The sequence below is a fragment of the Schistocerca nitens genome, chromosome 10 (assembly GCF_023898315.1).
Source record: "Schistocerca nitens isolate TAMUIC-IGC-003100 chromosome 10, iqSchNite1.1, whole genome shotgun sequence".
NCBI classification, from domain to species: domain Eukaryota; kingdom Metazoa; phylum Arthropoda; class Insecta; order Orthoptera; family Acrididae; genus Schistocerca; species Schistocerca nitens.
Window position 1 is genome coordinate 129,428,745 of NC_064623.1, and position 26,762 is coordinate 129,455,506.

The following is a 26,762-nucleotide window of genomic DNA, read 5'->3' on the forward strand; positions in this document are numbered from 1 at the left end:
AGGTTAGCACAGGAAAGGAATTCGTGGCGGGCCGCATCAAACCAGTCAGTAGACTGATGACCAAAAAAAGGAACAAGAGTGGCAGGATTTTTATAGTGCCGATAACAGGGATGACAAATATAATACTTTCTGTAACACATTTCTCATGCTCTTTGAGAGTTCCTTACCATCAGACCATTCTAAACTGGGTACTAGCAGTAAAAGGCAGTGTGGTTGGCCGACTAGTGGGATAAGGATATCATATATAACGAAGTGGGAATTATGTCAAAATGTTAGTAGTCACAATCAAGCTACAGCACGCCATTACAAACAGTATTCTAAGGTGCTTAAAAATGTTATTAGGAAGGCGAAGAGTATGTGGTACGCAAATAGAATAGCTAATTCACAACACAAAATTAAAACCATATGGTCAATTATGAAGAAAGTGTCTGGTCAGCAGCAGAAGGTCGACGACGTGAAATGGTTCGCAATAAAAATATTTCTGTTACTGATAAGTAAGATATATGGACAAAATTTAACAATCATTTTCTGAACATTGGTGGCGAATTAAATTAAAACTTAGTCTCTATAGGGAATCGTATGTCTATTGGAAAATGTCTTTCCGAGATTGATGTCTGAAATACTCCTCTGTGATACTGGCAAGAGGGAGATACAGTCAATAACTAAATCACTGAAGACTAACGTTGGGGTTGGGTCGTTTGGAGCAAGAGACCAAACAGCGAGGTGAAAGGTCTCATCGGATTAGGTAAGGACGGGGAAGGAAGTCGGCCGTACCCTTTCAAAGGAACCATCCCGGCATTAGCCTGGAGCGATTTAAGGAAGACTAAGGACTCTCATGGCTATGATGGAGTGCCTAGCAGAATATTAAAGTACTGAGCTGCACATGTTAGCCCTGTACTTAGCCATATTTGTAATTTTTTCTTTAAGAATGATCAATTTCCTGAATTTCAATAGCAAAGCCGCTTTATAAAAAGGGAGAAAGAGTCAATGTAGACAATGTTAGACGTATTTTCATGCCATCAGTGTTTGCTAAAGTTATTGAAAAGGCTGTGTATGTAACGATAATTGATCATTTTATATCACATAATTTGCTGTCAAATGTATACTTCGTTTTTAGAAGTCGTTCAACAACTGAAAGTGCTATATTGTATTTTCTCTGTGAGGTACTGGATGGATTAAACAAAACGTTTCGAACGCTAGGCATATTTTTTTATTTAACTAAGGCGTTGGATTGTGTTGATCACAAAATATTGCTCCAGAATTGGACCACTACAGAATGTTGGGAGTAGCTCACAATTGGTTCACCTCTTACTGTAACAACAGACAGCAAACGGTTATTATTCACAGTGTTGACAATGGCTGTGATGTAGGGTTTGGGGAGGGGCGGGGGTGGAGGACATTGTTCAAAGACCTAATGCTGCCATTTTTACGGTATCTGAACTAAGTGATCGACACGAAAATTGGTCTAATTGGCTTATTTTCATTCGCTTCTATCGTATGGTATTACATTTTGGGGTAACTCTTCCCATTCTAAAAGGATACGTTTGGCTCAGAAACAGGCAGTTCGTGCAATAAGTGGTGAAAGTTCACGAACCTGTTGTCGACCCCTGTTGACTAGTCTGGGTGTTTTGACATTGTCCTCTCAATATATATATATCCTTTACTGTCGTTTCTTGCTGACAGTATCAGCTTATTCCCAAGAATTAGCAGCTTTCACTCATTTAATACTCGGCATATGTCAAATCTGCATTTGGATTGGACTTCCTTAACTCTTGTGCAGGAAGGTGTGCAGCATACTGCTACATCCATTTTCAATACGTTACCGCAAGAATACAAAAATCTTAGCAGTAATCCACGCGCTTTCTCATGGAAACTGAAGGGTTTCCTCATGGGTCACTCCTATTCTGTTTAGGAGTTTCTTGAAAAATTGATTCTTATGTTGTATTGTTGGTTGCGTTTACTTAAACTTATGTCTTGACTTTTTTTTTGGTTTATAAACGTTTTATTTTATCTGTTATTACTTTTATGTTGTAATTCCATATACTGACACAATCCATGACCTTGGAGATTTGCTTCTCAATTTGGTCCTACGGAACTAGAAAATAAAATAAGCCGGCCGCGGTGGTCTCGCGGTTCTAGGCGCGCAGTCCGAAGCCGCGCGACTGCTACGGTCGCAGGTTCGAATCCTGCCTCGGGCATGGATGTGTGTGATGTCCTTAGGTTAGTTAGGTTTAAGTAGTTCTAAGTTCTAGGGGACTGATGACCACAGCTGTTAAGTCCCATAGTGCTCAGAGCCAAAATAAAATAAATAATACATCTTCACGTAGTCCAGAGAGTGTGCTGGAGCATCTAGGACACAGATTCATTACAGTATCGTAATCACGGAATAGAGTTCTATTACTATGAGTGTCATCAGTTCCAAGGATCAACTCATGATGAGAGCTGGAGTATTTAAAGGGAGCTGATAGGCTACTGTGCAAAGCTCGGTCTGTAATGACCGCATGTGTCATCCTTATTCTACTGTATTCACTTAACAGGCTGTTTTTCAGTTCCTTGCTATGTGCTTTTGTGAAAGAGACAGAATTTCTTGCAACATACCTTACAAGCTAACAAAAATGCTGGTCTCACTTCCTTTGGTTATCTGTTGCAGTTCTCTTTCTGCTGAATATGTATACTCATTCGACAGATGGTGTCATAATGTGTTGTCAACCTGAACCACCTGTGACATGTTGACTTGATTTCTGCTTCCACCCCTGTCTCCACCATGATTTGAGTTTGCATGTGGCAATGTGAATGAGACTTAATAATTATTTCTTTGCTATAACTTTATCGTTCTGCTGAAGGAAAATGAAGATTATAATTTAGCTTCCCATCGACAACTCAAATGGCTCGAAGTACTATGGGACTTAACATCTGAGGTCATCAGCCTTAGAACTACTTAAACCGAACTAACGTAAGGACATCACACACATCTATACCCGACGCAGGATTCGAACCTTCGACCGTAGCAGCAGCGCGGTTCCGGACTGAAGCGCCTAGAACCGCTCGGCCACAACGACCGTTTCCCATCGACAACGAGGTAATTAGAGACAGAGTACAGACTCAGATTATGTGGTGGTAAGTCCCTATGGGACCAAACTGCTGAGGCCATCGGACCCTAGGCTCACACACTACTTAACCTAACTTAAACTAACTTACACCAAGGGCAATACACACCCCCATGCCCGAGGGAGGACTCGAACGTCCGACGGGGCCAGCCTAGCGAGCCGTGGCAAGGCGCCCCTGACCACGCGGCTACCCCACGCGGCCTCAGATTAGGATGGGGAAGGAAATTGGCTGTGACCATTCAAATAAACCTTCCCAGCACTTGACTTCGGCGATTCAGGGAAATCAGGGAAAAGCTAAATCTGGATCGCTGATTGCTATCTCCCTGAATACGAGTCCGTCATGCTAACCACGGAGTCACCTCTCTCAGTAGTTCTGCTGATGATATGTGGTAAACCATTTATGTATAATCAGAACATTAGAGGTCTTACACTTCCTTTTGACACAACTGATGTTACTTTTGGGTCTGTTAAACATTCGCAGTCCGGTATAGCAGAAAGGGATCTAATGGTGAAATATCCATCGAGCCAATCACATATTTGTCAACTATATTCTGTATGATCCTACTTTGATCAGTAGTAGATGACGTTGGTCATTCGTCTTGTATGAGGGGCGCTCAGTAAGTAATGTAACACATATTTTTCTGAAAGCAGGTTGGTTTTATTCAGGAATCCAGTACACCATATTATTCTCCACACTTTTGATTACAATACCCTCCGTCGTCATGATATAATTTCATCACTTCAGTCCATTGCAACAGCAACCAAGAAGAAAGATACATCAAGGAGAAGTTTGTGATATTTATCATTTCATTGTAAAAAGTCTGTGTTGATGCATATATTTTAGAAAAATTCGTACTGTATCCAGCCAAGCAAATATACGTACAGAGACTGCAAAAATCAGCCATGCATCGTTTGCAGACAGCAGAAATTCAGGGCGCCAGGTATCATCCTTGGCTGGCAAAAGAGTCTATTTTAATTGTTCAAAATGGATCAAATGGCTCTGAGCACTATGGGACTAAACATCTATGGTCATCAGTCCCCTAGAACTTAGAACTACTTAAACGTAACTAACCTAAGGACAGCACACAACACCCAGTCATCACGAGGCAGAGAAAATCCCTGGCACCGCCGGGAATCGAACCCGGGAACCCGGGCGTTTTAATTGTTCAGAAATAATGTAGCGCCCTGCATTTGTCCGAATTAATTGTTCAACTACACTACTGAAGGGGTTTTGAGTCAGTGACTATTGAGGATCTGAGGAGATAGTGTGCTTGAGTTGGTAGTACGACATATGTATTACTGCACGTTAGTTACGACAAGTTTACAAGTTTCGTGATCGATACGCACATGCTGCAAAATTGCATAGATTATTTTGTCAGCGGCCGGCCGAAGTGGCCGTGCGGTTAAAGGCGCTGCAGTCTGGAACCGCAAGACCGCTACGGTCGCAGGTTCGAATCCTGCCTCGGGCATGGATGTTTGTGATGTTCTTAGGTTAGTTAGGTTTAACTAGTTCTAAGTTCTAGGGGACTAATGACCTCAGAAGTTGAGTCCCATAGTGCTCAGAGCCATTTGAACCATATTTTGTCAGTGTCAAATTTTTCATGATTTTATTTAAAAAGCATAGCAAGCAGTTCTTGGACTGAGCTATGTTTAAAATGCAGAGTGTAGTGACTTGAACTGAGCTGTGTTTAAAATGCAAAGTTTGAAGAGTGCAGTGACTGGTCTAGAGCATGATGACTGTCATTATTTTTTGAATTTTGTCAGAGTCGGGTCCCTCGTATTTTGCGCGACATTTAACGGAAAGTCAAGTGATTTCAAGTTGGTACTAGCATAGTCGAGAGTGGCTCGTACGCTGTGCGGTATTTGATATCAGAATTCATGACTCGTTAAAATACGACAATATTACATTTTTGGCTTCAGTAATATTGTCTGAAGTTGTCCGTGTTGTGTTTCCTGGGCTAGTACTTGGTGCACGCTTAATTCGATCGAGCTTCATTCTCAGCATACTTTTCCTTTACCAGCATTCGGCAGAAATCTATTAGGACACTTCCGTCATCGCAAAGCATTCTAGCTATTGACAAAGTCTACACACCGTTTCTGTCACCGTCTCATCCTGTTTCAGGCCGGCATTTGTTAGCATTCCGGTTTTTCAGACACTATGCCCTACCCAGTCTGCTTCCCTTCCTTTATCATGTTTAGGAAACTTATTTATTTCGATTGCCCTTTCCAGTACTTCAACATTCCTCACTTTATCCACCCATTTTATTTTCTTCAGTCTCCTCCAAACCCACATCACGTATACTTTAATTTTATCTCTAACTATTTTCTCCATTGTCCAAATTTCACAGCCATACACGAAAAACCCCAGAAGATGAATTTCACAGATTTTTGTTTTTTAATTCTATCGCCAATCTGCTGAATAATAAGCATTTATTTTCCTGGGAATTTTGTTTTGCCATTGCAGTTCCTGATAGTATTTCTCTTTCTCTCTCCCCAGTTATCAGTAAATATTATCCCAAAAGCCGGCCGCTGTGGCCGAGCGGTTCTGGGAGCTTCAGTCCAGAACCGCGTGACTGCTACGGTCGCAGGTTCGAATCCTGCCTCGGGCATGGATGTGTGTGATGTCCTTAGGTTAGTTAGGTTTAAGTAGTTCTAAGTTCTAGGGGACTGATGACCTCAGATGTTAAGTCCCATAGTGCTCAGGGCCCAAAATATCTGTTCTGCGCAGCCTGCTCAACTTCTGTTGTTTCCACTTTCATATCTTACTTATCTGACACTCTACATCTACATCTACATACTCCGCAATCCACCATACGGTGCGTGGCGGAGGGTACCTCGTACCACAACTAGCATCTTCTCTCCCTGTTCCAAACAGAACGAGGAAAAAATGACTGCATATATGCCTCTGTACGAGCTCTAATGTATCTTATCTTTGCGGTCTTTCCGCGAAATGTAAGTTGGTGGCAGTAAACTTGTACTTCAGTCAGCCTCAAATGCTGGTTCTCTAAATTTCCTCAGTAGCGATTCACGAAAAGAACGCCTCATTTCCTCCAGAGACTCCCACCCGAGTTCCTGAAGCATTTCCGTAACACTCGTGTGATGATCAAACCTACCAGTAACAAATCCAGCAGCCCGCCTCTGAATTGTTTCTATGTCCTCCCTCAATCCGACCTGATAACAGATCCCAAACGCTCGAGCAGTACTCAGAATAGGTCGTGTTAGTGTTTTATAAGATGAACCACATCTTCCCAAAATTCTACCAATGAACCGAAGACGACTTTCCGCCTTCCCCACAATTGCCATTACATGCTTGTCCCACTTCATATCGCTCTGCAATGTTACGCCCAAATATTTAATCGACGTGACTGTGTCAAGCGCCACACTACTAATGGAGTATTCAAACATAACGGGATTCTTTTTCATATTCATCTGCATTAATTTACATTTATCTATATTTAGAGTTAGCTGCCATTCTTTACACCAATCACAAATCCTGTCCTGTCTCAGTATCTTAGTTTCTATTGACTTTCATTCCATACTCTGGCAATCTTCCTTTAAGCGAGTATGCTGTTTTTTTTTACAAAAAGATATTGCTTTTATGTACAAATAGGACAATCTATATTAGTTGTTTCTTTCCTTCCTGAAATGAACTGCGGCCTGAACTGCTTGATGGTTTGTCCACCAGCTGCCATCAGAGTGTTCTGGTGGTCTGCTGCCGGTGATGTTCATGATCCACGGAGGAGGACTGGCCGCTCTGTCGGGCAACGAGGACTTCTTCCGTCCAGACTTCCTCATAGAGAAGGGCGTCGTCTATGTGTCCTTCAACTACCGCCTCGGAGTGCTGGGTGAGTACATAAAACAAACGTCATACACGGAGCTGGGACCATTGTGAGAACCAAGAAATATAGACTAGGCGTGAAATTTAAAACTTTTGTTGCTTACAGTTTGTTCCATGACATGTAAATTGAAGAGGATCGCTGTTTTCAACTGCACCGGCTTTTTACGCGGAATTAGCGGCGACAAGTAAAAATGTGTACCGGACCAGGCCTCGAACTCGGGATCTTCTGCTTACTAGGCAGGACACAGCATTGCGGCAACTGCGAGGACAATTCTTTTTTTGCACGATCTATCCGACTAATACATGTTTTTCTTTTTTCTTTTTTTTTGTGCAGTTGAAAAATATATTCCCAAATCGGGACTCGAACCCTGGACCTCGTGCTTACATGGCAGACGCTCTATCCGACTCGGCCATTTTTTTTTCATGTACTGTCAGCACCAGGAAGACGGAGGCAAAGAGGACAGGGGTCGAAGATATATATATATAACATTATCGTTAAATAATATTAGTACAGAACATATTAAGAAATGAAATAGGGTGCACACGCACTGAGTACAGAACATATTTAAAAATGATAAAGTGTACACGCAATGAGTACAGATCATACTAAGAAATGAAATATAGTGCTCCCCCATATCTGTCACTGAGTTGCTCCATTATTCCCGTATATTCTATGTTTGTTTCCATATATTCCTCAAATTCTAGAACAAAACTGAAGTAGTAATTAAGGTAAAATAACTTACAGATTGCCGCTTCCAATGGCGTGTGTTCCTTGTAGAACATTGTAACTTCCCAACAGTAAAATTGTTTCCGTAACCTCGCAATAACAATGTGACTGACCTCCCAATGAAAATGTGACTCATATATAACCTTTGAATAATTAAGTGACTGTGACCCTAAATTGGTACATCTGGACGTCAGCAATGCTGCGTGATGACCCTGAAAAGTCATTCTGAATAAACTGAAAATTCTTACTTCAATGAAGTCGCCGGATAACGCTTATATATCTGCTCCTATAAGAAATTTTTCTGCACAGCCCATTGCAATGCTGGCCGCTAGATTTGTCATGTATAAAGAGAAACAACTGATTTTTCTTTACGATAATCGGGATGAGCATGGACAGGCGAAATTAGTAAAATCTTTAAATTCAGATGAACGATTATCAAAAGTTATTTTTATAAAAAAGATTATTATTAAAAGATTTTTTCAAAACATTTACATGGAACTTGATATAACAATAGTACAAAATCAGTTGTTACAAATTATATGTGCGTGCGGCTATAAATAGTAATTTTTGGTTTTACCTTATACTTTGCTATTGGGGGAGCAAAATAACTGATGATGGTCGAAGTAGAGAGGATATAAAATGTAGACTGGCAATGGCAAAGAAAGCGTTTCTGAAGAAGAGAAATTTGTTAACATCGAGTATAGATTTAAGTGTCAGGAAGTCTTTTCTGAAAGTATTTGTATGGAGTGTAGCCATGTATGGAAGTGAAACATGGACGATAAATAGTTTGGACAAGAAGAGAATAGAAGCTTTCGAAATGTGGTGCTACAGAAAAATGCTGAAGATTAGATGGGTAGATCACATAACTAATGAGGAGGTACTGAATAGGATTGGGGAGAAGAGGAGTTTGTGGCACAACTTGACCAGAAGAAGGGATCGGTTGGTAGGACATGTTCTGAGGCATCAAGGGATCACCAATTTAGTATTGGAGGGCAGTGTGGAGGGTAAAAATCGTAGGGGGAGACCAAGAGATGCATACACTAAGCAGATTCAGAAGGATGTAGGTTGCAGTAGGTACTGGGAGATGAAGCAGCTTGCACAGGATAGAGTAGCATGGAGAGCTGCATCAAACCAGTCTCAGGACTGAAGACCACAACAACAACAACAACAACAACATTATACTACATCGCTCAGGCACCGCCATCGCTCTCCACGACTGGCCCCGGCAACTCCATACAGGACAAAAGTGCTCTCTGTGAGCTATACACTCGACAACTGCTCTCTAAGAGCGACCTGACCCAACCGCCCGACTGCGAGCTACTAGTCATACTGCTGCCGACACTGCTCTCTGGTCTGCGATTCTATTGTACCATACATATCGCAGACAGCGCGTGAGCAATCCATCGAAGTTACATCTGCTCGAGTGCGCCAGTAATAAATTGCTCAGCCATGGACCTCTTACAGCATAACTCATAACAGACAAAAGGGTGACGGAAAAACACATACCAAACATTCATTCAAAAACATATTCAAAATTTAAGTTATTATGCACTGGATGCGTCATACGCATGTGAGGAAGCCATATATTTTTCAATAAATGAAAGAGATTTCGGAGCCGGACATTTTTTGCCAAATTAGAACAGTTCTCATTTTAGAACCAAACTATAGAAGATTCCAGGTATAAAAAAAGAGAAAGTATAGTATTCTGCTTCCAATCATTAAAACTGTCCACCTCTTTGTAGCCCACGTAAAGCAATAGATTAAAAATTTGAAACCATTCCTTATATTTGTTATTCTTCTTTAGCTTAAAATATTCTTCTGCAATACAAAACATGTACTCTTCTAAGTTTGAAGTTTTATTTGTTAACTCGTAAAACACAAACTATCCCAGAAGCTACGAATAACTGTTATTATTTGCGGACGGGTAATATTTCCAGTCGGGTATTAAAGCTTCAGTTATCGGTATATGACTTTCTGCTGGTCTGTTGATAAGTGCTAATTTCTTCCTAATCGTTCCAAATTGTGATCCTATTTTCACACAATAACATGTGCGCTACAATTGCTACAAGCTGACATTTGTCGCATTGTCGCAGTATGGAGATGGTCTCAATTCGATTTTCCGTAATCGTTCCGCTGTGGGTATGGTTTCGTTTATAACGACTATCTGGACACGCCTCACTGCTTACTGACTCGTAAACAGGAGATCCCAACTTCGAATCTCAGTCCGGTACACATTTTCACCCGTCGCCGCTGATTCCGCGTAATATCCCGCTGCAGCTGACAGCAGAGGTCACCTTCGATTTCCGTGTAATGTTTCACAGCTGCGGGTGTTTGCGTGGATTCTGTTCTTTCGGACATGTCCAAAAGGACAGACACCACACATTCATATAATTCTTCCATAACACTTCAGCCGAACTGCTGGACGACAGTAAACTGCTGCCACAATATTTGGAGACAGAGGCTTCTGGCCATCTTCGATTGTATATTGGTGACAGTACCCAGTGCTCTGTTTAAGACGCTACTAGTGCATGCGTTGTGCACTCAGGTGAACCTGTGTATAGGTTGTGTGTGCAGTTCTGCTGCAAGTCTGAGTGGTGCACGGAGCGTCCTCCGAGGTGGAAAATCGCGTCCTCGATATCATATCGATCGCAGGACGACCCCGCTTACTCAGAGCTCGAAATTTTTCTGTGATACGATTCTACACACTGCACTACCATCCCGTTAGCCCGATTGATAAGGGGCTCAGACATACTTCCACTTATTCATTGATAATATAGCTCCAGAAATTTGAAGTATAGGCCACAATTGTTCCTTCACTGTATTTCATCGCACTGGCGGTAAACAGTGTCCTGCGATATCGGATATTCTAGCTCAGCGGAGGCGAGCGTGCCGCTGGTGTTTCAAAATGCGATCCTGAAAGCGCACCTCGTTTACTTTGTGTTAGATCTGCCGCACACGGCATCTTATGAACATCTACCCTACGGAGCACTAAGTCGTCTTTGACCGATCCCAGAAGCACAGCAATTTTTGATGGAGGATGAAAAAATTTAAATTGATGTTTTCGAAGTACCCATTCTATTTTCGTGGAGACATTTCCAATATATAGAAGGAAGGCTACGGTCTTGAAGGCCTCCTCGTTTACCTCATTCCGCCGTTTATACTTCTGTACCATTCCCCTTATCTGCTGAGACTGACGTACTTTTTTCAGGAAAACAGTGAGGTGGTATTTCGGCCCTGCTTGCAGGTTATGAGTACCTGAGATGCTATCGGTAAATCATGATCTTCAGAACGCCCACTATTTGTGCCAGATGGTGGCATTACTACCCTGTAAATAAATGTGTGTATGAGTGAGCTTTCGAAATACCGAATGACCAAGTATTACATTCCTCCTACACCTTCCTAAGACGTTTAAAAGCGGCAAACAAGTTTCTTCTCTCTTAAGGGGAGGTTTATTGTCTGTTGGTTCAAAAAATCGATTTTTTTAAAAATCGCATTTTTGGATCCATAAAAGTGTTTAGAATCTACACCTGAAACGGTTTTTTCGAATACGGAACGGACATGTTTGTTATTCGCGGTTGAACAAAAAATGTACCTGCCTGAAATCGGCCTTTTTCACCCACCACTTTCTGCCTTTGGGAGGACGAGTTAGAGTACCGGTGCTTGGGGGGGGGGGGGGGGGGAACACAGAACACACAAAATTCAAATGAAAGTTTGAACGTGTGGGTTCGATAGCCCCCAAGCATTTCCATTCTGGTGCAAAGACTGTGGAGATTGCGACTTTCTTGGCAGTGAGCAGCTTCAACGAAGGGTATTCAGCAATTCTGAAGACCATCACAACGATGGACGTCACACTGGGACTCTATTCGACGCAGTTGGCCAAGCATTCGAACGCCTACCGGATTCAAGCGGCTGAAAACCGCTTGCCACCGGCCGTACGAGCGGTTCTGGAGCAGCGCAGGATTGCCCAAATCGACCACAACGCCCTCTATGAGAAAGGGGAAGGACTAGTTTATGGACCCGGAATAGCAGATTGAACGTAAGTTGCATAATATTGCATTTATATGTAGTCAAAACTTCAAACGCGTTTTTCTCGAAATGACTTTTTTTATCGCCCGGTATGGTAACTTCAAATATACTGAACCGATTGGCATGATTCTTTGTTTCCGATGAAGCTAACTAAACTGTCTAGGAGTTGTACCACTTTTATTCCGATCCATCAACTATAAATATTTTTACTTGGCCGATGAAGTCGAAAAATCGATGAAACAATCCAATTTTTTTCAAATGGCCGCCATTTTGTTTCCTATGGTCCAAATAATTTAAGCGAGGTACAATTCCTAAGGAATATTATATACTTCGCTAACATCAACTCAATTTTGATTTCAGACCAGACGGCTGACCTCTGACATACCGCGCGTGGAGGCCTACATCGAAATTTTGTTTCGTTCCGACGGCATTTCTACCTTTGCTCTTCGACATTTCAGGTAGAAAAAATTCCATTTTGTAGAGGAGATATCAATAAACATTTTGACCAAATTTGACATTGATATCTATAACACATCCCGATAAAAATATTTTCAAAGAACATGCTTTTTTCGGGCCAAATATAGTTAACCTCCCCTTAACCACACCAAATTTTACGTTTTATGTATGTAGTTTAGACGTTCCAGAAGCTCTCAGGGACTCTAACCCATGAGGCCAAAGGGTAGAACTAACATCAGTATGTCACCAAAATATCATAGTCTTAAAGCTGCTCACCCCTAAAAATCTTCCATAAAGAGTTGGGCCCCCAGGAAGACAAGGGACTCCCCATGGAAGGGATCCTCAGGATGTTGATAAAACACGTTGAATAAAAAGCACGTTGAGAAGAGACTGTGTTCAAAACAACGCTGTTATGTCAGTCCCAAACCCTTTGCTAATAAGATTGAGTTAGTCCATCTGTATCGAAATATTGTGGCGGAAAGTTACTGACATACGGCAGCTGTTCCGAGAGTTCATTAAACAATGCAGACGATGTTGGTAGCGGCTGTGGTGATTCCTGCATGTGGTGCTGCAGGCTTCCTGTGCGCGGGGGACCGTGTGGTGCCGGGGAACATGGGCTTCAAGGACCAGGTGATGGCGCTGCGCTGGGTCAAGGACAACATCGCCAGCTTCGGCGGCGACCCCGACAATGTCACCATCTTTGGCTGCAGTGCAGGGGGCTGGTCCTGCCACGCCCTCGTACTCTCTCCACTGGCCAAGGGTATGTAAGTACTAGTCATTTGCATCACCAATAATTATCTTCCAAAAAAGATGTTCAAGTTCCACTTTGATTAAGAAGATACATGATGAAAAGTTGTATGCAGAAATGTAATGTACGTGACCCAAACAACGCATGAAGAATTTGTTGTTGTAGTCCTTTGTTTCATTTCTTATTTTACTGCAGGCATTAATTTTCAAAGCAGCAAGTATGATGTGTGACAGTGCTATAGTATAACGTGTCGTAGTTCTATGTAAGAAATTTTGGGACAGTTCTCAGGAATAGGATGTACAGCAGACGCTCACATATCCTAATTTTCAATGCATCTGACCACGTACTTTAACTGAATGACAGGGACAATAATGTGTGAAGATAATAGTGGGAAGAAATCCGATGGTAGAAAATTTGCTACTGGTACAACGTGCAATTTGCTCCCTCAGAAGAATGAAGTTTATGGTTCGGAATAAGGCAGGAAGGATGCCTTTCCACCACAGAAACCATCCCAGGCACCCCCAAAGGACAGATGATATACTCAAAGCTTTTTTGTGTGTGCCAACAACAGAAGATCATATATTACATTGGTGCATAAGTTGACAGTGTTTTTGTTTTGCATGTCGGTATTTCGGCTGCTACAGGTTTATTTATCGATTCTGATTTTTCATTTGTAGTTCACTGTTGCTATACTATCATTTTGTCATTTGGACATAGTGAATGAGCCTGCCGCTGTGGCCGAGCGGTTCTAGGCGCTTCAGTCCGGAACCGCGCAGCTGCTACGGTCACAGGTTCGAATCCTGCCTCGGGCATGGGTGTGTGCGATGTCCTTGGGTTAGTCACGTTTAAGTAGTTCTATGTCTAGGGGACTGATGACCTCAGATGTTAAGTCCCATAGTGCTTAGAGCCATTTGAGCCATTTGATAGTGAATGGAACTGCGGCACTAGAAAATGGAGTGCCAAGTGGAGAAATCGGAACATTTCCGACATACTCTTCTGCCTGAGTAGAGGGGAGAGAGCTGCAGAAGCTGCGAGAAAGATTGCTCCGTGTACGGGGATAATGCCAATGTACAGGGCATGGCAAAAAAAATGGTTTTCTCGTTTTAAGGAGGACCATCAGTACATGACTTACGACGTGCAGAAAGACTTTCATGGTTTGATGAAGATCTTTAAGCACATTAATCCACTATGCTCCACGTCAGTGTACTCGAGAATTGGAATGTGATGAACTGTTGTCATTTCGCCATTGGGCGACATTTGCATGCAGTGGGCAAGGTTCAAAAATTGGATGTATAGGTATCGCAAGCTCTAATCCAAAATCACAAAACTCAGACAGTGGCAGTATGTGTATCTCTGCTTGCTCGTCATCGATTGGCTCCTGAAAGATACCGACCATTTCTATCCTGTATCGTTGCTCGTGACGAGAAATGCTGTTTTTATGATAACATAAGAAAAAGGAAGGAACGGTTTAACACAAACAAAGCAGCAACTTTCTATACATGCGCTCATCCACAAAAGATAATGTTACACATCCGGTGGAACAGCGGCGGTGAATTGCTTCCCCGAGGTATAACCACCGCTGCCGACTTTTGCTGTCAAGAACTGTGACTTCTTGCTGACATAATACAAGAATGACGACCAGGAAGACTGCACTGCTACTACTGCACGACAACGCCCGCCAGCATTCTGCTAGATAGACAAAAAACACCATGCAGGAGGTGGGTCGGGAAGTCATTCCGCACTCGCCTTATTCACCTGGTATGCCATCAGATTTTCACATTTTCGCTCTGTCGAACAACCTTGAAGGAACTTTCTTTCCGGATGCAAATGTCCTCCGAACGTGGCACTATGATTTCTGCGCCTCCTAACCACACGATTTCTATAGTCGCGGAATTGAAAAGTTACCCCAGCGTTGGTAGACTGAAGAGTAAAGGAGAATATGTCATTGACGGCTAAAGTACTGCTATGAGTATCTGTTGCGTTTATTAAAGTTATCCAAAAACGCTATGAACTTATGCACCAACACAATCCATTGATGAGCCAAAAGCCGGCCGGAGTGGCCGTGCGTTTCTAGGCGCTACAGTCTGGAACCGCGTGACCGCTACGGTCGCAGGTTCGAATCCTGCCTCGGGTATGGATGTGTGTGATGTCCTTAGGTTAGTTAGGTTTAAGTAGTTCTAAGTTCTAGGGGACTGATGACCTCAGTAGTTAAGTCCCATAGTGCTCAGAGCCATTTGATGAGCCAAAACATTACAAGTACTGCCAACTGCAAGATTCATTTGCGCCAGGTGGTGTTGTCGACATATGACATGGAAAGGAAAGTATGTAAACAGAATAGCGACAAATGGCGAATCGTCATGGTGATGACACGATCGACAAATCCGCAAATGCAGTGACGTAACCGCCTTTAACAAAGAGCAGATGTTTATGACCCTGCACCTGTGGTGAGCATCTTGGAAACGGGGAAGTTGGTTGGAAGTTCGCTTGCTGCTATCAAGAGTATGTTTGGAAATTAGTTGACGGCTGGTGAAACTTGATAGCACAGTCAATTAAAAAAGGATAGGGGTCAGTCTGTGCTGAATCTGACTACAGAGCGCAGTACATAGCGAATTAGACACAGGACAAGATTATTATATCGCCGATTAGACACAGGACGAGAAAATAGCGGTTTGTTGCTTTAATTTTGGACACCAGTGTAGATTTATCTGTGTTACATATCGGTCACTAAGACGAAATATACAGTGAACACAGCACGCGGCAGTTGTACGCGGAGTGTGGGGATTACGACTGCGAGAGTATGAGAATCAAGGGATCTGATGTTTGCTATGTGCGCGTAGGGAGACAAAGAAGGACAAAGATGAATTTCGGAAGGATGACGATTGGATCTGGAGGAATATAGACGTATTAGTAGAGAAATTAAATCTCGTAGAGACATTGTTGAGCAGCTATTGGCGAAATCTTGTAGCATTCGGAAAGTAGGGCTTACTAACTTAGACAATATTGTCAGTGTTACTGCTTTTATACGTTAATAGTTTCCAAATATAGACCACCAGTTATCAAAGGTATGTCGTGTCAGTTTTCATTTAATGAAATCCATGTACTTTCTAGTGTGTAGCCGTAAATCGTGTAGATCGATGGTTTCTGGATATCAGTAAGCAGCCTGCATTACACGGTCCTGTTCTAATTTTCTGAAAACGTCCCCTTAGAAAAATTTATGAATGTCTGTGCTGATAAACCTCTTACATTATTTGATTTTCAAACAGCTGAGCAGAACTGAACGTACTCAGACATTTCGCTCTTTACCTATTCTGATCAACACTAAACTGACACACAATATTTTTTGCGCAACTCAATCTGACTTTCAAAAATCCCTACAAAAGTATGGCCCTGACTAACAATAACCTATACCTTTCATGAATCACTTACCTCACAAAAATCTTCGTTACTCGAACTACTGCAATACAGCGAGCGCCACTACTGTCAGCTGAATAAAAGATTCAAACTATTGGAGGCACTAACTACTGATAGGCATAGTTAGCAAATGAAAGATTTTGATAGAGAACAAACAATGTATTTACCTTAACAATGCTCCAAAGTCATCATATACATATCAGTTCATGATATCCAATATTAGAAATTTACTGTTTCTGATGGACACACGTCCAGATCGTCCGCACTCAAAATTCTGCCCTTTCTCTCCCCACATCCACCAATGCTGGCGGCTCGCCTCCAACTGCGCAACGCTATGCGCTGTTCCAACACTACAATAGCAATATTCCAACAATTCAAATCAGCCACAGACTGTACTCAGCACAGTGATTTTAATATAGAGCGCTACGTGGCGTTACCAACATAAAAACCTAAGTAGCCTACTTACAGCTGTTTCTTTGTGTTTCTGTTCTATATAACTCACTGTTTTATTGGATGACTTTAGCCCATCGACATACGTATTTATCATCGCTCACAGACCTTTCCACATGGTGTATGAAACTAAGATATAATTTCGTAGATAATTTTAGATAAGCCGTTGCACCATCATTACCTAGCTTATGCCAGACACCGGCAAGAAGATCAGTAGTGGAATTATTCTGACTGGCTTGAGTGGAGACAGGTTTAATAATCTTACGCAAAGCTATAATTATATACATAGGCCACCTAATACGCAACTGCTACACTTCATGGAGAGAATGAGTAGATAATATGCTGCTCAATATTTATTTTCCTAAATAAGCTTTTTTTCGGTTTCATCACCTCCATCAGTACATCTGCAAACAGTTGCATTTATTTATATTTTACATAAAATATAATTTATAATGTGTCTTTTATTTTTTTATGTTGTACTCACTTTCAGATGCCGTAGATGGATATATGTCATCTTTGAGCAAATTGTAGTTTTTGGATGTAATATTTTTTCAGTAATGTTTTAAAGATGTTCGATGATCAGATCTTGCACGTATATTATAAAAGTTATTTATTATTCTGACAGTCCCTTGACAGTTGTAGAAATTAAGCTTTGACGGCTAGTTGTTCACTCTCAGGTATTTATTTTTAGGTCGTGTTTGTAATTCGGGTCCATTCCAGTGTCCGCTTCCACTCGTCGAGTTGAGTAATGACGTCATACCTAAAGCAGAGACGCTACATGGAGGCAATCTTTGAAAGCTACTGTTCATATTCGTAAACAAAGGAATTTAACATACGATAAAATTGCAATCACAGTTCACGTGGTCAGTTTCTTAGACACAAATTATATCGAAAAGAACTCAAGGTAACGAAAACAAACAGGAACAGAAAAAGGGAAGTATACATGTCTTAAATAAATTATCGTAATTTATGCGAGAAAGAAAAACACAGAGAAACTCTCAATCCATTAGTGTGTAGAGCATGATACTGCGAAATAACGTTAATTTTTAATAATAATTATTGAATATAACGGGACTAGTACACAAGTAACGAAAATTCACCAAAAGGATGGTCTAACAAACATTTGAATCGATAACCAGAATTAAGCTAGATAATTAAATACTCTTTACTGATTCCAGCCATTCCACGGTCATTATTTAGTCTAACAAACATTTGAATCGATAAGTAGAATTAAGCTAGATAAGTAAATACTGTATATCGATTCCAGCCATTCCACGGTAATTATTGAGTTCGTTTTTTCAGCAGGTGTGTTCACTGAAGTGTAATAAGATTTCTGCATTTGTAATTGCTCTCTGAACTTCTGCGGAAAAATGACTAATATTAGAGTTGGTAACTAGAACTGAGCTATATAGGTTAATTCTAATTACCGATTTCAACCATTCCGCGGCTCTTTATTTAGGCGGTTTTAACAACAAGTGTGTGCACTGAAGTGTTACATGATTTCTCCATTTGGTAATACTCTCTTCACTGCTATGTGAAAGAGAAAAGTTTGAGATCTGTACCTATAATATTGGCTACTTTCCCGTTGTAGTTCTGAGACGAATAACAAATCTAGAAATCCGACGAAAACCTAATTCACTGATTAACTGCAAGAATTTCCAAAATTATGAACCATCGAGTAGTTGGAATCGGTAGCTAGAATTGACCTCCTATGTAGGTCATCTCTAGTTACCAATTACAGCCGTTCGATTGTTCTTAATTAGATCGTTTTTTCAGCAGGTGTGTGCACTAAAATGTAGGCTAATAGGATTTCTGCACTTGTAATTGCTCTCTGAACTAGAGAAAGTTACTAATATTGGAATCCGCAACTAGAAATGACCTATACAGAACTTCAATTCTAGTTACCCATTCCAGTTTTCGTTATTTCACCGCAGTAGTTTTAGAGAGAAATTACAAGTGTAGAAATGCTATTACGTTTCAGTGTATAAAACACCTGCAAAAATAATTTATTTATGAATCATGGAACGGTAGGAATCGGTTACTGGAATTTGCCTATACAGGTTGGATCTAATTATTCCACTATTCATACATTTTTGTGACTTTTCGTTAGATGTGATCTGGCTTTTCTTTTAGAATTCAGTGTGTCAGTTTCTTCACATTTCATACTACTATTTCGTATTTGTTGTCATTCATTTCATTATTCCGTTTTTCTGTTATAGTTTAGTTTCCCCCCGCACTTCTCCCGTTAAATTAAATAATTAATAATAAAATTAACGCTATTTTATAATAGTATGACTTCACCATGCGCTTTACTGTAATGCAGTTTAAAGGTTCTCTGTGCTACTCTCATAAATTACGAGAATAATTCTTGTTCTTAATTATTTTCATTATCTTCAATTCGTTTCGACATAATTATGACTGCGTGGAAACAACCAATCTACCTTCTTTAAACACATCAAAAATGAAAAACACGAAACTGACAACAACGAACACGCAGATAATTTCTAGTGTCCGATTCCACTCATCAGGTTTTGGCAAAGATGCTACGTATAGGCGATCTATGAAAGCTACGGAGTATACTCGTAAACAAACGAATGCATGTGATAAAGTTACAATCACATTTCCCGCAGTTATTTACTACTAACGAAAAACCACAAAAATTACGAATATTGGAATCGATAACTAGAATTAACCTATATAGGTAAATTTCAGTCACCGATTCCAACCATTCCATGATTCATATGTAAATTATATTTGAAAGAACTGTATAAAGTGAAGTGTAATAGCATTTCTACATTTGTAATTGCTCTCTAAAAATACTGCGCTGAAATAACAAAAATTTGAATCGGTATCTAGATTGAACCTTCTGCATAGTTCAATTCCTGTAGCTGATTCCAATATTAGTAACTTTCTTGTAGTAGTCCAGAGAGCAATTAAAAGTTCAGAAATCCTGTTATCACACGCTTGCTGGAAAAACGATCTAAGTAATGAACTATAGAATTTTTCTAATCCATAACTATAATTGACGTATATAAGAGGTCAGTTCTAGTTACCAATTTCAGCTATTCGATAGTTCATAATTTTGGACATTTTTGCAGTCTGTGGTCTACGTTTTTGCAGGATTTCTATATTTCTTATTGATCTCAGAACTACCACGCTAAAGTAACAAATATCCTAGATACAGGTTCCAAATTTTTCTCTTTTTCGCAGTAAAGAAGAGAGCAATGCCAAATGTAGAAATCCTGTAACACTTTGAAAGGTGGCTACACTGAGTCACAGCGCCAGATTATTATTCCGCCTCCTCCACTGGTGCAGTAGTAGTTCAGAGGATGTCGAGGGCAGTTGTTGTTCTGTTGGGCGAGAGAGTAGATGCTGTTCGGTTGGTGTAATGTATAGATGGAAGAAGTTGCAATTGTCACAGTGTATTTGAGAAAGGATGGGCTTTTGATTTATGATGGTGGTGTAATGGAAAATTTTCAATATATAATGAGGTAAAAAGGTATTACAGTTTTCTTTAATGACAATGCCTCTTGCTCACAGGTACAGTCAACAAAGCATCTGGCATGTGTTCATTTATTAGACTTGTAATTCTGGTTTCTATGTGGAATTATAGTATTTCTGGTTTTTCAATTAATTCATTGTAAATGGTATTTAAAATATTTTGTCGTATTGAGAAAGAACCGAGCCAGATACATGTACGTTGAGTCACACTACCACACACAGAACAGTTACACTTGTGCTTTGTTGTTTTTTAGCTTTTATAGTTGCACGGGACTTAATTAATCAATTGTGTTAATGGAAATTCCTTGTCATTCTTTATTTTTATTTTATGCAGTCAGATTGCGTGCTAATTCTAGTCAGGGCCAACCGGTTACGAGACTTCGTAACCGATCACACAGCTACTAATATTATTGCATTGATTCATTAATCTTTATAATTAAGCCCCCATGCAACTTCAGTGCACACACTTTTCGTTCAAACGGTCTAAATAACGAACGGTGAAACGATTGGAATCGGTAACTAGAATCAACTTATATAGGTCAGTTCAAGCTACCGATTCCAATATGAACCATTTTCTGCAGAAGTTCAGGAAGTAATTAGAAATACAGAAATCCTATTACATTTCAGTGTAGACACCTGCTGGTAAAACTTGCTGAACCATGGAAAAGTTGGAATCGGTAACTAGAATTGACCTATATTCTAATATTTGTTAGACCTTACTTTTTGTGAATTTTCGTAGCTTTTGTACTAGTTCCGTTAGATTTAATAATAATTACTGAAAATTAACGCTATTTCACAATATTATGACTTCATCATGCGCCATACAGTGGATTTAAAAGTTCTCTGTCTTTTCCTTATTCGCATAAATCACTATAATAATTTATTGCAGACATGTGTACTTCCCTTATTTATTTTCGGTACCTTCACTTCTTTTCTACATAATCTGTGGCTAAGGAACTAACCACGTGAACTGTGACTGTAATTTTGTCGTATGCTACCTTCGTTTGTTTACGAATACTGTTGCTTTCGAAGATTGCCTCTATGTAGCGTCTCTGCCTCAGGTATGACGTCGTTGCTCAAAGCCGACGAGTGGAGTAGGACACTAGAATTGATCCCAAAATTTTGTGCAGTTATTGCAGCTAAGTTTTTAAGTACCAGGGATTACTGTTTTGGGAGTGTAGCTTTTCCCGAACGTAGTTTTGTGCTAAAATTATTGACTTATGAAGGCTAATTTCACGTTTGTGATTTTTAGTAGGGCGTTTATTTTATCAGACAGTTTTTCCATATAGTTCGTTGATATGTAGATAGTTTTCTTTTTTAATGCATTTGTTGATTTTAAGTTTTGGGTGAACTACTGCACATAGACTAAAGTGTAAGGTATCAATTATCTTTAACGTGCATTAGTGCCGAAATCGCATTTTGGTTATCATTTATGTATAAAAAGTAGTCATCAGGCTGGTGAAAGTAGAAAGTCGATAAGTGACATAGATACAAGGTGTTTCAATGGAGGGAGGTCCAAGGCCTTGAAAAGGCGATGGTCATCTTGTACTCACAGTTGGAATAAGATCGAAAAGATCTGTGCTCGTCTGAGTAGTGATCCAAACATGAATGAGTTTGATGATATAAACTTTTTTCGTCGGTCACGACACTTTGAAATATTTTGTGAGTTTATCGGGGACGGAGTTTTTCTGCAGTAGTCAGTACTTTGTTTTATTTCTGCCAGTACTTTATCAGAATTAACATTTTTGTGTGTGAAGTTGATTTTCGCTGTTAATTTGTTGCCTTGAGTCTGAACTTCAATCCATTTGCATTGTGTGTCAGTTAGACTCATATTTAGTTCTCTTAGTGTGAACTTCAATTGATTTTCGCTGTGAGCAGTTCCTGCGTATAATAGCTGTTTTGCTTATTTATTTTATATATTTAGTTCAGAAACCATTATATACACGGTTTGAGTTAATTTCAGTTCACTTAATCACGTAGTAGCTTATCACAGAATTGTGAATTACTATGTAAACTGAAGCACAATAAACTGTATTAGTTAAACAATTAAGTTGAACAATTGTAGTTGGTACACCTAGCTTCAGTCTACCAATTATTTGTTCATGTGATTAATACATCAGAATCAAATTTATTAGTATACTTTTATTTAGCAATGCATACAATAATCAGCTGAAGATCTATCATCTCCTGAATAGATAATTAAGATCTGCTTCTAGTCTTCCTGAGGCAATCATTATTGTGGTACGGAGAAGACTAGATTAGATGTATGCAAGTGAATCCCACCTTTGGTGTCGGTCCCTGCACGCATACACACTGAGAGAGAGAGAAATTGTCTTGGTAGTGTTTGACATAGAATTTGGTTGTGTTCTATGATTCTCTTTAATTTTGTAGCAGGATGTGTATCAGTCAATATTATGCGATGTATAAGTAAATGTAAACGTCGTGTGGCTAGGGCCTCCTGTCAGGTAGACCATTCGCCAGGTGCAATTCTTTCAATTTGACGCCACTTCGGCGACTTCCGCGTCGATGGGGTTGAAATAATGATGATTAGAACAACACAACACCCAGTCCCTGAGCGGAGAAAATCTCCGACTCAGTCGGGAATCGAACCCGGGTCCTTAGGATTGACATTCCGTCGCGTTGACCACTCAGCTACATATATAAGTGACAGTGATATTCTGGGTTGAAGTAGTGCTGTCTCGATATACGGCTCTGTACTGGGCAGTTGTATATTCACTTTGCCCATTGCTAGTCTTGTTTTAGGCGGTCTAATTTCTTGTGTTTACTCTGTGATATAGTCAGCCAGTGAACACTTCTGTTGTCCCAGTATTCCAGCAACATATGGGCCTTGTCTGCACTACTTCAAATTATTAATCCTACTGCGTTAAACTTGGACTGCAGAATTGCGTTAAGTTTTGGAGGAGTTCTGTGCACTTGTAATCAGTCAAATCATACAAATATCAGGATGTAATGATTTTGCAGATATGAAATGGAATGATCACATTGGCTGAGTTGTAGATACTGCAAAGAATGTGGCAGAATTCAGTTCATGGGTAGAATACCAGGGAAATTCAAGGTGTCTACAAAGTAGATTTCTTACAAAACCCATCCTAGAATAGTTCTGAACTACGTTGGACCTATGTGAATTAGGACTAACACAGGATGTTCAACGCATACAAAGAAGAGCAGCACAGGTTTGCTTAACAAATAGGATAGTGACACGGAGATGCTGAAAAAAGTGAACTGGCAGATGCTTGATAATTGATACAAACTATCCTGTGATAGCCCACTTTTCAAGAACCAGCTTTAATTGATGAATCTACGAGGGTCACTCCAAAAGAAATGCACACTATTGTTTTTTAATTCCATCTTTTATTCCACATGTTTGAGAGTTTTACAGTGTGTAGATACATCCTTTAGGAATAATATTTTCATTTCTTCACATAACTTCCATCACTCTCAAATCCTTACGCCATCTTGGATCAGCTCCTGTATACCCGCACAGTAAAATTCTGGGCCAACCTGTTGGAGCCACTGTTTGGCAGCGTGCACAAGGGAGTGATCATCTTCAAATCTTGTTCCACGAAGAGAGTCTTTCAGTTTCGCAAAGAGATGATAGTCACATGGAACCAAGTCAGGACTGTAAGGTGGGAGTGTTTCAGTGTTGTCCATCCGAGTTTTGTGATCGCTTCCATGGTTTTTTGACTGACATGTGGCCGTGCATTGTCGTGTAACAGCAAAACATCCTGCTTTTGCCGATGTGGTCGAACATGACTCAGTCGAGCTTGAGGTTTCTTCAGTGTCATCACATATGCATAAGTATTTATGGTGGTTCCACTTGGCACGATGCTCACAAACAAGAGTCTTTCGGAATCGAAAAACACCGTAGCCATAACTTTTCCAGCGGAAGGTGTCGTTTTGAATTTTTTTTTTTCCTTGGGTGAATTTGCATGATGCCACTGCATTGATTGCCTCTTCGTCCCTGGTGAAAAATGATGGAGCCATGTTTCATCACCTGTCACAATTCTTCCAAGAAATTCATCTCCCCCATTCTCGTACTGTTCCAAAAGTTCACTGCATACCGTTTTTCTTGTTTCTTTGTGAGCCACTGTCAACATCCTGGGAACCCACCGGTCACATACCTTTATTAACGCCAACGCTTTCAGTAATCTGCAAACACTTCCTTCCCCTATCCCAACGTAGTGTGACAATTCGTTCACTGTGATGCGTCTGTAAGCAGTCACCAATTCGTTAACTCTCTGCACATTGTCTGGAGTGGGTGCATTACGAGGTCTGCCACTGCGAGGAAAATCCTCAATATTGCCGTGCCGGCTTTCATCACGTACCCTGCTTGCCCGCGGACTAACTACACTGCAATCGACAGCAGCATCTCCATACACGTTGTTCAACCTCTTGTGGATGTTTCCCACTGTCTCGTTTTCACAGCACAGGAATTCATTGACAGCACGTTGCTTCTGACGAACGTCAAGTGTAGCAGCCATCTTGAAGACATGCTGTGAGGGTGCCACTCACGGGAACAGGTTGAACTAAGTTTGAAAACAAGCGGGAAGGATGTATCTACACACTGTAAAACTTTCACACATTCAGAATGAAAACTGTATTTTTACAAAAACAGTGTGCATTTCTTTTGGAGTGACCCTCTTAGAAATGCACTACAACTCCATACATATCGCTCACATATGACTAATTACAGTGTGCAGACAGAAATTCAAGCAGTTATTCTTTCTACACTCTAACTGGAACAATAGGAAACATCATCACTTTAGATGGTTCAAATGGCTCTGAGCACTATGGGAGTCAACTTCAGAGGTCCAGTCCCCTAGGACTTAGAACTACTTACACCTAACTAACCTAAGGACATCACACACATCTATACCCGAGGCAGGATTCGAACCTGCGATCGCAGCGGTCTCGCGGTTCCAGACTGTAGCACCTAGAACTGCACGGCCACTCCAGCCGGCTATCACTTTAGAGTATGGACACACATGCTGACGTAGAGCTTATGAGAAGTAGTTGGTTGGTTGTTTTGGGGGAAGAGACCAAACTACGAGGTCATCGGTATCATCGGATTAGGGAAGGTCGGGGAAGGAATTCGGCTGTGCCCTTTCAAAGGAACCATCCCTGGATCGATTTAGGGAAATCACGGAATACCTAAATCAGGATGGCCGGACGTGGGATTGAACCATCGTCCTCCCGAATGCGAGTCCAGTGTTGAGAAGTAGTATAATCATAAGGTGCAGTTTTGTGTGTTATCCATTCCGGCAGGCCTTTTTCGGAGGGCCATTGCGCACAGTGGTGTGGCTGTGGGGGACGGTGTGTGCTCTGACCGCATACGGGCTCGCTCGTTCGCGCTTGGCGCCCACCTGGGCCTCAAGACAGGCGACGCCAAGCAGCTGGTGAACTTCCTGAGGAAACAGCCGCCGCAGCTGCTCGTTGAGAACGCCATGTTCGGCCGCACTGAAGAGGTATGTCCTTCTCTGATCACGAATTACTTTCTCCAGAGATGGAGGTTTTGAGACATTTGGGACACTTACATTGCCTGAGACATATCTATCGTTATAGGATAAGGCCCGCGGTGTGTTGTTCCCGTTCGTGGGCACAGTGGAACCAGCTGATGCTGAGGGCGGGGCCTTCTTCCCGCGGGACCCCACGCAGCTGCTGCGCTCTGGGGACTTCCAGCATGTGCCCCTGATCACGGGTGTCTGCACCAATGAGGGCTCCGTCTTTGCTGCAGGTCAGTGCCTGGAGTGGTGACCCACCACCTACTGAGCCAGATTAATGCCGCTCTGTGCATCAGTAAACCAACCAGAACCAAACATGTCTATCTCTTACAGTTGAGTTCTCATTCTGTGAGAAAAGTACTGCATTGGCTGTGGTTCAAAAAATGGTTCAAATGGCTCTGAGCACTATGGGACTTAACATCTGAGGCCAACAGTCCCCTAGAACTTAGAACTACTTAAACCTAACTAACCCAAGGACATCACACACATCCATACCTGAGGCAGGATTCGAACCTGCGACCGTCGCACTAGCGCCGTTCCAGACTGAAGCGCCTAGAACCGCTCGACCACACCGGCCGGCTTGGCTGTGGTGCAACGTGATGAATTTACATCGTTTTTCATAAACATTCACCTCATTTCATGAAAGTACATCTCCTACATCTATTGCTGTAGAAACGTGGGGCCGGCCGATGTGGCTGAGTGGTTCTAGGCGCTTCAGTCCGGAACCGCGTGACTGCTACTGTCGCAGGTTCGAATCCTGACTCGGGCATGGATGTTTGTGATGTCCTTAGGTAGGTTTGAGTATTTCTAAGTTCCAGGAGACTGATGGCCTCAGATGTTAAATCACATAGTGCTTAGAGCCATTTTTTAGAGAGAATTTTAACTTGTGCATCGAAGCTGAAACTCTTTTAACAAAGGTTGAAGCATAAGGAATATGTTCCCAGATATGTGATAAGCTGTAAGACTTTTTTTGTAT

At 41.1% G+C, this 26,762-nt stretch overlaps 1 protein-coding gene across 1 annotated transcript in view; it reads left to right on the top strand.

Moving 5' to 3' along the window:
• Window positions 1–26,762, top strand: part of LOC126210343 (esterase FE4-like) — a 127,542-nt gene that overhangs the window by 35,390 nt on the left and 65,390 nt on the right. Inside the window, exons 3-6 of the mRNA XM_049939558.1 lie at window positions 6,793–6,952; window positions 12,729–12,914; window positions 25,551–25,750; window positions 25,848–26,019. Coding sequence (XP_049795515.1) covers window positions 6,793–6,952; window positions 12,729–12,914; window positions 25,551–25,750; window positions 25,848–26,019 — 718 coding nt within the window. The remainder of the gene's footprint in view (window positions 1–6,792; window positions 6,953–12,728; window positions 12,915–25,550; window positions 25,751–25,847; window positions 26,020–26,762) is intronic.